The sequence below is a fragment of the Pipistrellus hanaki genome (genome assembly GCF_964339955.1).
Source record: "Pipistrellus hanaki genome assembly, chromosome: 7".
Taxonomy (NCBI): domain Eukaryota; kingdom Metazoa; phylum Chordata; class Mammalia; order Chiroptera; family Vespertilionidae; genus Pipistrellus; species Pipistrellus hanaki.
The window spans coordinates 80786410-80799911 of NC_140509.1; the positions used below are offsets into that span (position 1 = coordinate 80786410).

At 46.6% G+C, this 13502-nt stretch overlaps 2 protein-coding genes across 4 annotated transcripts in view; both read left to right on the top strand.

The window, feature by feature from the left end:
- Positions 1-5628, top strand: part of PLEKHG1 (pleckstrin homology and RhoGEF domain containing G1) — a 188727-nt gene extending 183099 nt beyond the window's left edge. For all 3 annotated transcript variants that reach the window (XM_084890127.1, XM_084890126.1, XM_084890125.1), the window contains one exon: positions 376-5628. In XM_084890127.1, the coding sequence (XP_084746253.1) occupies positions 376-1439 (1064 nt within the window). In that variant the 3' untranslated portion in view covers positions 1440-5628. The remainder of the gene's footprint in view (positions 1-375) is intronic.
- Positions 5629-10287: 4659 nt separating this feature from the next.
- MTHFD1L (methylenetetrahydrofolate dehydrogenase (NADP+ dependent) 1 like) overlaps positions 10288-13502 on the top strand; it is a 156824-nt gene continuing 153609 nt past the window's right edge. Inside the window, exon 1 of the mRNA XM_084890181.1 lies at positions 10288-10941. Within this exon, the coding sequence (XP_084746307.1) occupies positions 10721-10941 (221 nt within the window). The 5' untranslated portion in view covers positions 10288-10720. The remainder of the gene's footprint in view (positions 10942-13502) is intronic.

Sequence of the window (13502 nt, forward strand, 5' to 3'; positions counted from 1 at the left end):
GTTCATAAACCGGGGTTAACTTTCTGATTTCTATGATGTCTGTCTTCAGCACTGATGCTATTTCGTGCTTGTAAAAGAACATTAGAAATATTCATGACAAACAGCAAATACTTGAAGACCTACTGGTGAAATAACAGAATCTAGAATTAGATCAAATTAAATGAATTTTTTAGGTGGCATCTTTGCTTTTTATTAAACTATGAATTATTTTATTGGTTTGTGTTGCTTAGTATTCAATGGCTAGGCATCTTCAAACTTAAAAGTCCTGTCTACTGTTTAAATTCTTAAAATAGGTCAGAAGTTTATGTTATCTCTTCAATCTTCTCATGAAGAAATAATCCTGTGTATATTTTTGTTTCAATATTTGCTTTCCAGGTGCCAGGATTGCTGAGTATTCCCAACTGTATGACCAGATTGTGTTCAGAGAGACTCCCTTTAAGACTCAGAAGGATGGCTGGGCCAGCTCTCAAGAATCTTCCAACCTGAGATCTGCATCCCCTTCCCAGACCCAACATGGTAGCGAGGATTGGCTTTTGCACTCAACCTACAGTAATGGAGAATTAGCAGATTTCTGTCACCGGCCAGGGCAAGACTTGAAGCCAAAATATCCTACTTTGGAGATCAATACAAAAAATATTCCAAGGCATTTGTCCACAGCCTGCTCTGTGCCTTCTCTGCAAACCTCCGACCCTCTGCTGGGCTCCGTGCAGAGACACAGTGTGGTGGTCAGTCAGCCCAACAAGGAGAACTCATGTCAAGGCCATCTTTACAACTCTTTGGGTCGGAAAGGATTCAGCGCTAAATCTCAGCCTTATAACAGGTCCCAGTCATCTTCCTCCATCTTGATAAACAAGTCAGCGGACTCCATCAACTACCCTAATGAAACGGGGAGAAAACAGCTGTTGTCTTTACACAACAGTTCAAGGTGTGAGAGCCACCAGGATTTGCTGCCTGGGATAGGTCACTCGCGTCAACAGGGTACTGGAAAACACTCCGATCTCACTCTCCAAGACTCACAGAAAGTTCTGGTAGTAAATAGAAATGTACCCTTAAATGCCCAGATAGCTACCGAGAACTATTTTTCCAATTTCAAAGAGACTGAAGGAGACGAAGATGACTACGTGGAAATAAAGTCAGAAGAAGATGAGTCAGAGTTCGAGCTATCTCACAGTCGTAGAAAGAGATCTGACCCAAAGATAGCGAATGCAGACTTTTCTGATAATGTCGGCAGCAACAACCCTCCTTGCTCTCTGAATAGTCCGAGCACTCCCAAAAAGCCAGTGAGCGGCAAACTTGGGGTTTCGCCCTACCTGACACCATACGACGATTCTGACAAACTGAATGACTATCTTTGGAGGGGCCCATCTCCCAATCAGCAAAACATCGTCCAGAGTCTGAGGGAAAAATTCCAGTGTCTTAGTTCTAGCAGCTTTGCCTAAGGCTCTTAACAGCAGCTGCCCGAATTCACTTCTTCCTATGCTCATGAATTACAGACCCTGGGGCGTGTTTTTCTATGTACGGGATTAAAAACAATTTTGTAAAGACCAGAGGTGTAAAATGTACTTTCTTTTACAGCACAACTTGTTGAATGGCTGATGATCCAGCCAGGATTGTACTGTAGCCAGTGTCGGCATCTTACCTGTTTTCTGATGCTGGTTATCTTCCTGTTTCATGTAAGTCAGTCTTACTTGAAAATTTCTAGATGGTTTTATTTTTTTCTTTCTTTCTTTTTTCTTTTTTTTCTTTTCTTTTTTTTTTTTTTTAACGAGATGGCCATATTTTTTTTCTCTAGATTTTTACAATAGTGCTCAGATCTTAAGAAATGCAATACTCCTCTTGTTAACCAGAAGACATGACTGGTTGGATCTTAGGACTCAGAGGCAGCAAAGAGGCTTTTCCATAAGTTGTTAAAATGAAAGGAAGCTAAAGCTGTTTAAGGGATTATGCTTATTATAGCTGGCATTTTTGTTGTACTCATAGCAAGATCCTAGAATAACATAAGCTAAAGATCTCTAATTGGAGTAGAGTCTCCCGTGCCCATTTTAGGGTTCCTATTCCGGTATTCAGTTCTCCATCAGTTCATTGTAATGCAGAAATGGTGTAGGTATTGGAAATTAGCATGTAACGAGACCCATGTTCTAGAAGCAAGAATCTTTGCCTGGGTTCCTGGACAAGGCCTGGAGAACGTGCTGCTCTTCGCGTTTACTTTATGATTCCTGGGGTGGAACAGATGATCTCCTCAATGGCTTAAAGACACCCAAGAAAAATGCAAATGGACTTAACTATTGGGAAAGATGGGTTGACATCTGGGAACAGCTTGACTATCTGCTCATGTTTTAGTTGAAGGGTTGGGAGGAATTGGACCGTTCTTACTATTTTTTGTGCCTGTCTCTTATCAACACCGAGTAAAACACAAGCTAAAATGAAACAAAGCACTTTGAAATTACCCTTCGCAGAGCAGTTTTTCACATGAGCTTTCATGAGTTTTGTACTCAGCCAAGTACCCTGGCCCAGCCTGCAGGATTTCCCTGGCTGCAGTGAAATTTGTTTCCAAAAGCAAATATCATGTGGGCATATAAAAGAATGGAATCTCTGGTTGATCTGTTCCAATCACATCTTCCATGTTGAAATTACGGTCTTTAGATAGCAGTTTATTGTGACAAGTTGTATTACTATAACTCTTTATAGAAGTAAACTAAAAACAGAAGCAAGTCTTGTGAGTAGAGGCAAAATTCAAGGAAGCTTAAACAGAAAAATAAAGGCAGTTTGCTGCTCCTTTATAAAAATACTCTATCTTATTGAAGACTCCAGTCAGTGCAACAAGAATGTTTCTCAGCAGTGGCCTCTGAATTCTCATTTTAAGCAGTTTTACATTCTGCGGTCCCTTCCCCACCCTCTCCCTTTTCATTTTAATAAAAGACAGTATGTGCAGGGCAAGGGATCCTGGCTTTTCATTTGAAGGTGAACCATGATATTGATTTGAATCAGTGACATCTTAATTTTTTCCCCCTTTTTAAGTCCTATGCCTCTTTTTCTTAACTGGAAAACCTAAAATGTGACGATCATTATTGTATAAACAGGTACCTAAGGCACGCATTTTTCTTTTTAAATAACAAAAAGTAGCCCAAGTTTCTTGCTTCTCTATTCTGGCTTCTTACAGCTTATAACATTCTCAATGGCATGGTCTGGAAGCATTTCCTCTTTCCATTCCTTTCTTTAAACGTGATACTAAGTTTTCAAGATTAGCAGTATCAGAAAAGACAGGCACTGTAAGAAGGCAGGTTCCTAGACCTGCTAGAGGTATTTGCAAGAGCAAAACAAAGTTATCTGACTCTTACTGTCCCAAGAATGCAGTCTCCCATTTTTGCCTTTTCATTCCTGTTACCCCAATGTCCATATTACTGTGATGTCATACTCTCAGACATGATTAATTTTTAACGCCAGTGTCTTATTGACAGCTCTGATGTCACCTAGAGGAACCCACCCACTGCACAGTGTAGATATCTTACTGTACATGTCTCTGTGGGCATCTTTAGGTTCTAGGGCATGTCTCTAGCTTTATAGATCCCTTCTGTCGGCCAGGATGCAGATTTTGAGAGGTGTGTGTGTGTTTGTGTGTGTATACATATAAAATTATGTTCATATTTTTCCTCAGAGTTATCAATTAAGTGCTTTTGTTCAAAATAGTTTCTTTTGTTTCTTTTGGAGGTGGGGTGAAGATGTATATAATTGAGGAAAAAGAGGTATATGTACTTCAAAGTATGTCACGTTTTTATTCTCTGTACTGAAGGTTCAATTTTTTTTATCAGTTCACTTTTCACCTACTCTGTTATTTGTGCAAAAAAAGTGCATCTAGGAAAACATAGTTTAAATATTGTATATAAGTTAATAAAAGTTAGTAATGCTCATTATTTAATAAAGTTTATAAAGTACAAAGTTAATTATAGTGTGAATTAATGTGTTTATTCTAGAAAGGTCAAGCTTTTTCTAAATTGCATTCAACTAAAACACTTTGTCTTACTTTATGATCCGTGCAGAAAATGGTTCAGGGTAATGATGATATACCCTATTTCTTTATTCTTTGTTGTTGTTTTATTATACCTATTTCAACAGCAGACCATTTTCTGTGTCTTAGGTTTACTCTTGAAATATTGAATTTGCTATATTGGGTGATATTTCTTTTCTTTTTTAAAAAAAAAAAATAGTTATTTTTTTAAATATATTTTATTGATTTTTTTTTTTTTACAGAGAAGGGAAAGGGATAGAGATTAGAAACATCGATCAGCTGCCTCCTGCACACCTCCTACTGGGGATGTGCCCGCAACCAAGGTACATGCCCTTGACCGGAATCAAACCTGAGACTCTTGAGTCTGCAGGCAGATGCTCTACCCACTGAGTCAAACTGGTTAGGGTAGTATTTCTTTCCATGGTGACTAAGTTAGATCTATTACTAAATTATCTTTTTTTTTAGTTTGTAGTAACAAGACACCCTTTTAACTATTTCATTATGGCATAAAAAAATTAATGTATATGTTTTTGTACAATAATTAAGGCTTATTCCATATAATTTCATGTTCTGAGTTTTTTTTACACAAACAATTTACAGAGAAGAAAAGCATGTTGATATAAATTGATTATTATAGACACTTTCTAAAGCAATTCCATTTCCAAATGTAAGTAACACCCTACTCCACTATAATGAAAATATATGTTGCCTAACTTTCCTCATACAGAGGAAAATGGCTTCAAAATTGTTCTTTGGAATGTTTTCGAGTGAAAAGTTCTGAATTCCACACTAAGGATACATCAGACTTACCATCTCTTCCACCTTGAGGTTGAAAATAGATGGGGAATTTTTTAAAAATACATCATAAAAATTCAATTTAGAGAAGCAAATGACAGTAGGAAAAAAACATACCCTGTGTAAATTCTAGACATAAATGGTAATTCTAGGGCCAAAAAAAAATATTTAAAAAATAACAGGAGGGAAATGAGCTATAAATAGAGCTGTTCAGCATGACTATTTAATAACATTTGTCAAAGTTTTCTTTGTATAATCATTTCTTACATTTCTGTTTTGGAAAGCAAGTACTAACAAGACTTCAAGAGCTCTTGCAGCCTTTATTGCATCACTTCCTCTGTCTGTACAATGGTAATTCACCACACTGGATTCTATCAGCCAAAAGGCATGACAATAAAAGAAACTGCTTCAACTTTTTTGCTAATTTACATATATCTATGTTTTTCACTTAAACCTTGTCCTTTGGATAAGACTTGGACTTTCTAATGCATGCTTTCCCATTTTTTTTTTTTTTTAATATATTTGAAGGCATAAACATTCTCTCACACTTTAACTCACACTTTTCTTTCTTTGCCAGTAGTTTAGACCATGGAACACCAAGTTAATGTTGAATCATGCTACATTTAAAATGCCAAATATTGCCGGGACCGGTTTGGCTCAGTGGATAGAGCGTCGGCCTGCGGATTGAAGGGTCCCAGGTTCGATTCCTATCAAGGGCATGTACCTTGGTTGCGGGCACATCTCCAGTGGGGGGTGTGCAAGAGGCAGCTGGTCGATGTTTCTCTCTCATTGACGTTTCTAACTCTCTGTCCCTCTCAATTCCTCTCTGTGTAAAATCAATAAAATATATTTTAAATAAATAAATAAATAAATAAATAAATAAATAAATAAATAAAATGCCAAATATTATTGAAACCGGTCCAGGCTGTCTGACACTACTTGAGCCAATTAAGCAGAAACAGGGCTGAATCATATACGTGCATTTATTTCAACACTGCTGGCTGGCTGTATGGGAGAGCAGCAGGGCATCCACAAAAATCTGCTCACCAGCCTCCCATAAGCCAACTGCTTATATCTGGTAGGACGAAGATTGCATGGGGAAGTAGGCAAGGTGGGCTGGGAGAAGTTGAGGCGGACTTCATTGTTTGGGCAAAAGGTTGTAAATCCATGATAATAGGCTGCTCTTGAATGGGTGTGGATTGCATTCCAAGAGCCCAGGTTGACTCCCAAGTCCTGGGGGCATGCAACTCCCAGCCAGGTTAGAATGTGCTTTCTTTAATGAGAACAAAGCAATCACGGTTAACAGAGCGTGGTTAATATCTCTCATTTCTTACTAGTGACCCGGTGCACAGATTCATGTACATTGAAAGGAAATTAATTAGATGGTGGCCGGTGAGGCAGGACTGGGTGAGACGGGCCAGACACACCTTGGAGCCAACCTCCTGTGGTTCTTTCCTAACATCTGTGGAGGTGGGGTCCCTCAGCCTGGCCTGTGGGGATCGGGCAGAAACTGGTTCTCTGATATCCCCCTGAGGGGTTCCGGAGTGCAAGAGGGCACTCTCATCTGACCCGCTGCTGTCATACAGGGTGTGGAACACAAACACAAGTGTGCAGTAGCCAGATTCAGGGCCAGATGCAGTAGCCAGATTCAGTGCCCCAGCAACAACATAACCCACAGCTGAAAGTGGAATTGCACAGCCCCCTGAGGAATCAGGCTCCTTCTCTGTTTTTGGGTGCGTCACCCTTGAGTTACTGCAGCTCAGCAGCTCCTGCGTTGAGCATCTGCCCACTTGTGGTCAGTGCATGTCACAGCAACCAATCGGATGATAGGACACTTCTTAGCTTTTTATATAGATAGTATATTAGCCTTTTTTATATATATATATAGACTAAAGGCCCAATGCACAAAATTCATGCAAGGGGCTCGGCCCTCACAGCCCTGGCTTCATCCAGCAGGTAGTCTGGAAGGTCATTCATAAGGTCTTCCGGATGGTCATTCCGCTGTTCAGACATCTGGTCTAATTAGCATATTATCCTTTTATTTTTATTATAGATAATAGTCCCTGATATTCTATTTCTGCCCCTAACATTATCACACAATCAATGCATATAACTGTAAATTAATAAAGTTTGAGACATTTGGTTTTAGCATATTTTGACAATTCTTAGGAAGCTAATGTTTCTTTTCTAAGTGCTAAATGTCCTAAAATTTAGCATGTGTCTCATCTACCCCTTCAGGTGGAAATGTGTGCACCATCTCTGCACAGCACTTGACAATTTGTAGGTGTTCATCCAATACAATGAATACTTAATAATTGACTAGATAGAGTAAAAAACTTGTTTGAGCCCAAAGCATGAGGAGAACACATTCAAATCAGAGACAGAAAGGAGGGATGTAAGAACCACAGTCATTAAGTTGCTTTTCAAAATGCACAGCACCCACCCTCAGAAGTCCAATGTCATCTACTATTGAACTATTTTAGAGTTCCTTTTTGGCACCTCAGGGAAAAGACTCTATGCCCCTTTGATAGATAGAATTCCAATTTACTGAGTGAAGTGTCCAGTAAATTTTGAAGCTAAGAATTTACATGGTCATATGAGAACTTTTCTGAAAGCTTGTTTAAACCAAATGCCTTTTCCAATCATTGGTTTTGATGATATGAGGAGGACATACAGCGACCTAGTGTGCGGCTGTGGAGTTGAAGTCAAGTGAGGTGGGGGGCAGGCCCAGAATGCCGAGATGATTTTTGGTGCCAAAAGACAAACTTGCCTGCTTTACAAATGGTGGTCCATGTCCATGGGCAAAGTCCACCTGTGTCTCTATGGACAACAACAAAGCTTGGTGTTCCTGACAACCGTTTATTCACAATAGGCGAGTCAAATTCTGTAGATCCGTTAAATCAGATGCTGAAAATGTGTGGCCCGGAAGCTGAATCTGGCTTGCACCATTTTAAAAAGGTCAAAAATAAAAACCCAAATTTCTGACTTCTTCAAAAGAAAAATTAGACCTGGACTGTTTGGGCCTGGTCCCTGGCGAGGCGACTCTGTGAGATCTGAGGAGAGACTCTGAAGGTGAGAGTCACCCTGAAAGGTGATGACTTGCCTTAACCTTGGGGAGACTGCTCCTCTGTTCTCCATGATAGACTTTGCCAGCGAATGGAAAGCTACCATGAAGCTCTTGAAACGTTTCAGATACAACTAAAGGCTCTCCTCATAACATAACATAAGCATATGTCATAGAAAGTCTGCGGGAACTACTGCTTCCTGGGGGAATTTTTTATTTTATTTTATTGGTTTTTTTACAGAGAGGAAGGGAGAGGGATAGAGAGCTAGAAACATCTATGAGAGAGAAACATCGACCAGCTGCCTCCTGCATACCTCCTACTGGGGATGTGCCCGCAACCAATGTACACGCCCTTGACCAGAATTGAACCTGGGACCCCTCAGTCCGCAGACCGATGCTCTTCCACTGAGCCAAACCAGTTTCGGCCTTTGGGGGAAATTTGACACGTGGTCCACTTCACTTGTTTATATTATCTGGCCTGGCCTCTATAAGCTTCAGGTTTGTGAGATCAAATGTCCTCCATTCTGTTCTCTAATAGGCTCAAACTAATGTGTTTACCTGCTAACACCCCGCCTCCCGCTTAGACTTCCGGCCTGAGTGCAAAGATAATTTTTCCTAAAGGACATCTCCGCCTGAGTTGTCATGTTCCCCCATCGGTACTAGAAGCTTCTCTAGCGTGCACTGCTTTTCTTGGCCGATGACCACAGCTTCCTACGAGCTTGTTTTGCCACTGTCTTCCCACTTCCTGCCTTGCTCACCTCTGCCCTCCTGATCTTAGCCAACAAGACATTCGTAAACACAGGGAAAATCAAACTCTCTGCAAAGCCCTCCCGAATCTGTCTCTGCCCTTACTGGAGCTGTTCCCTTGGCCTGCACTGTCCTTCCCCTGCCATCCAGGAGAAAACCTGCATTGTCCTCAACAGTCAGCCCAAAAATTATTGTCAGGAACTGGGAAGGGTCTGGGATGGCACTCAGCTTGCAAGCTAACATGTTAGCCTGCCTCAGCATCACGTATGCTGGCAGAGACATGAGATTCCTAGATCCGAGATAAGGGACCTAGATCAACCAAAGGACTTGTATGCATGCATATAAGCCTAACCAATGGACACAGACACCAGATGGGTGAGGGCATGGGGGGGGGGGGGGCAATGAGGGTATAAGGACACATATGTAATACCTTTATCAATAATAATAAAAAAAGAGATAAAGAGATAAATCTTATTCCTCCCAGCACAGCTTGAGCTTCACATCTGTGTTGGTTCTCCTTGCTCCTCCAGGCCCACAGGAAAGGGGGGAGAGGGGAGAGGGGGGGAGGGAGGGGCACACAGAGCAGCCCAGGTACTTACTGCACACACAAGGGGTTTGTCTCCCAGCTGGGGAATCCTGAACCTAGGGATCCCCAGTCTTACAGGGCTGCTGGCAAACCTGCCTGATCTTCGTTAAATGAATGGTCCCCCATTTATAATGAGACAGATAAGCCTGGGGGGGGGGGGGCGGTTTATGACTTGTCAAGGTTATCACCGCCTTAGGTGAATGAGCCCTTCGGCTCCTTTCCCATACTCAGAGGCTTGTGCAAGCGTTACTTCCTGTCACTGCCTCCTCGTGTAACATGGGGTTAACCCCTTCCTCACAGGGTTGGGGAAATGGTAGCTTTTCTTAAACCCCAAAAAGCCATTGCGTGTCAGATGTGGCAATCATCCTACAGTGAAAAATATAGACAATAGTGTCAGATTGAGAACATGATCGCTGAGGTCAGGCAAGCCCTCAGCTCTGCAAAACAAAACAAAACAAAACAAAACAAAACAAAACAAAACAGCTGACCTCTCTGGACCTGTTTCCCAAGGTTGAAAACCGGGACAATTCTCAACTCATCCCATTTTTTAGGACTAAATGAAGGCATCTCTCTAGCACTGACTACAGTACGACTGTTTATTTATTCTTTGAACTAGTTTTATTACCACTTTACTTGGGAATTACAATCCTGGTAAGATTATGAACAAAGCACCATTTTTAAAAATTTTTCCTTTATTTTATTTTCATTTATTTTTTAATCCTCATCCGAGGATATTTTCCCATAGATGTTCAGAGAGAGGGAAAGACAGAGAAAAATATCTTTCCCATGGATTTTCAGAGAGAAGGAAAGACAGCAGAAACACATCAATTGGTTGCCTCCTGCACGCCCCCGGAACAGAAGGAGCCTGCCATTTAAGTACATGCCCTTGACCCTAATCGAACCCAGAACCCTTCCGTGGGCTCCATCCGCTGAGCCAAACCGGCCAGGGCCCAGGCATCCTTTTCCGTGAGGCAGCTGAGATCCACAGGGGTTAAGTCCCTCGCCTAAGGCTCACAAAGCCGGCATTGTAACTGCGGGGAGGCTCCGTGCCCACGCCCTTCCCTCTCCGGGCGCCCCGGGCCTCCCCAGGTCCCGCTAGGCCAGCCTGACCCGCGGAAGCGAACCGGCGAGGGAGGGCGGAGGGCCGGGCGGCATCGCGCCGCATCCCGGGCGGAGGGAGGAGGAGCCGCGCCCTGGTTGTTGTTGCAGCTCAGCCAAATCCGGGGCCGCGATGCCGGTGCCAGAAACCTTGCCCTCGGCAGCCGGGCGCCTCCAGCCCGCCGCCCCGCGGCCCACCGGCCCCCGCCCGCCCCGCCCGCCGCCCGCCAGGTGCAGTGCCCCCTAGGGGCCCCGCGACCCGGAGCAAGAGCGGCCTTCCCGCCCCGGGCCCGGCGCTCCCGCCCCGGGAGGACCTCGCCGCCACGCCTCCGTGTCTCCGGCCGCATCGCCGAGTGGCGGGAGGACTGCGCCCTCGCTCCGCCGCCGCCCGCCCGCCGCCTCCCTCCGCGCCGCCCGCCCCGCCATGAGCGCGCGCCTGCCGCTCCTGCTGCGCCCGCTCCGCCGCCCGCCGCCCGCCGGGCCCCCGGGCCGCCCGCGGGAGCCCCGGCGCGCCTGCAGCGGGGCCGGCGGGGAGGGCCTGCTGGGGCCGCGGCGGCGGCAGCTGGTGTCCACAGGGGTTCAGTCCTGCGGCTGCAGCCACGGCCCGGGCAGCCGGGCGCCGCCGGCGTGGAACCTGATCGTCAGGTGAGTGGCGCGGGCCCGCCATCGCCCGCGTCCCGGGCGGCGGGGGCCGGGGACCGGGAAGTAGGGCGATCGGAGCGCTCGGGTCTCCGCACTGCCCCCCGGGGGGTAGGGGGGGTCCGGTGGGGGTCGCAGGACGCGGGGCCGCGAGTGCTTAGTGCCGATTTGTTGGGGGCGCCGGTGGGGAGGAGGGCGCGGGCACCAGGAGGGCGCGCGGGAACGGACGGGGGCCCCCCTGCGCCCGGGGATCGGGGATCGGGCGGCTCGGGGATCGGGCGGCGCGGGCATCCCCGGCGGCCGGGCGGGCGCTGCGCAGCGCGGACCGCACGCCGCGCCGCACGTGCGCCGGGGCCGCGGCTCTGATGCAACCGCGCTGGGCGCGGCCCGGCCCGGAGAGGGCGGCGCGGCCGGCGGGAGGAGCGGGAGGGGGGCCGGAGGGGCCGGCGGGTGGGGATCGGGGCCGGCGGGTGGGGATCCCGGCCGGGATGGGGACTCCGGAGAGGCGGTCCTGCCCAGCCCCGTGGCCTGTCCGCGCTGGGCTTCATGCCTGTCCGCGCAGGGCTCGGTGTCTGGCTGGCTGCCCGCGGCTCGCTAAGGTGAAGTTTATCCTCTTCCCCACGCCGCCACCTCATGCCAGTTTTGGGGTTACATCATCTCTTTCTGGGCAAGTTAAGGTGGAGCGGCCACCTGATTGATAGCGTCGGGATGCGGCTGGAGAGGCGGAGGCTGGCCTTCCCCCGGCATCGCTGCGTGGTGGGCAAGGAGTCCCCTGCGCAGCTGAAATGCAAAAGTTTCCTCCCGCCCCGGGGCGAACTGGGAGCCCGGGCCGAGCCTCCCCAGTCCCCGCCAGAGGTGCCACGTGCGCCAGCCCCCCCCCCCCCCGTCCCAGAATCCCCCATCCACTGCCCCAGAGTCCCCCCCCCCCACTGCCACCCCCGCCCCCCCGCCAGTCCTCAGCCCTGCGGTCACTCCGGGGCGAAGGGGCGGAGCCTTGTCTGCCTCTTTGGAGAAGTGTGTTCACGGGTGGCCTTCCTCCCCACCGCACTGGGATTCCAGTTCCATCCATGTCACTGGGCCAGCCGTGCCACCTCCATCCATTCACATCTCTTTCTTTTTCCTTCTATCCTTCATTCTAAAAGGAACTGTCAATCGCCGTCCCTCCCCCTCCCCCTCCCCCGTTTCCGAGGCTCCTCACCATGTGAAAGAGGACTCTCAGGGGCCCTTTGTTTCACTTCCCAGGTCACCTTCCTGCTTGTCGTAGTGACTCCAGGTCTCCCCAGGTCATTAGATGTTAATAACCCCGTGCAGCCCAGCTGATCTTCCTGGGGGAGGGTCTGAGGACAGGAACGGAGGCAAACCCGCCACGCCGCCCCCTGTTTTATGTTCTGGGCAGCTCTGATCGCTACTGGAAAATTTCTTGTTCACTTGTTTGCCTGCCTCCGCCTGGAACGAAAGGTCTGCGGGGTCAGGGGCCTTGTCCCTCTTGTTCGCTTGCTGGATCCGTCCTCCTGGAGAGGGCCTGGTACAGCGGAGCCACTTATGGCATCCTTGGGGAATGAATGGCTCCATATTGGGGACCATTTGCGGGTTTTATTCCTGCATTCTTTCACTGGGAGCCCCTGACTGACTTAGAGGAGAGGAGGCACCTGGTTGGGATCCTGCTGCCCTGGCTGGCCAGCCTCCAACCCCTCACTACAATGGAAGAATGATAGTGTCTCCCGCAAAGGGTATGAAAAGGGTTACAGTAGAGAATGTAAACCAAATACACAGTTCAGGTCACATACTAAGGCCTCAACAGATGTTGGCTATATATATAATTTTTAGAGAGGAATAATATATAAAAATATATATATTATTTTTAGAGAGGAAGGGAGAGGGAGAAAGAGAAACATCAATGATGAGAGAGAATCATTGATTGGCTGCCTCCTGCACGCCCCCTACTGGGGATCAAACCCCTAACCCAGGCATGTGCCCTTGGCTGGAATCAAACCTGGGTCCCTTTAGTCCCCAGGCCAACGTTCTATCCATTGAGCCAAACCAGCCAGGGTAGATGTTGGCTTTTATTTTTATTTTTACAGCAATAAGCCAGGGTTTGGCAAACTAGATAGCAAATATGGAAGGTTCTGCAGGTCAGGAGGCAAAAATAGAAGGTATTAAGGTACTTTTTTTATGAGAAAAAAACACACATCTTCACAATTTTTATTGGTGAAATTTGAAATTTTAATTATGGACACTGACATTTGAATTTCCCATAATATTCACATGCCAAAAATAGATTTATGTTGATATTTTTAAAAAACCATTTAAAATGGAAAAGCCATTCTTAGCTGGTGGATTGTAGGTTGCCAGCCCTCCTTCTAAACTTAAAGGGTGCAAGGAAGTGCTGCTTCACAGGGTTGTGGTTAAAGGGACAGGAGCCTTGCTTTACAGTGTGACTTCACCACCTAAAAGCTGGGAGCGTTTGGGCAAGCTGTTCGGTCTCAGTTCTTCCTGCACAAAATTGAAACCCAGCTATGACCTGCTTTGTAAGGTTGTTGTCAATAGTACTGTACTCCAGGGATTCT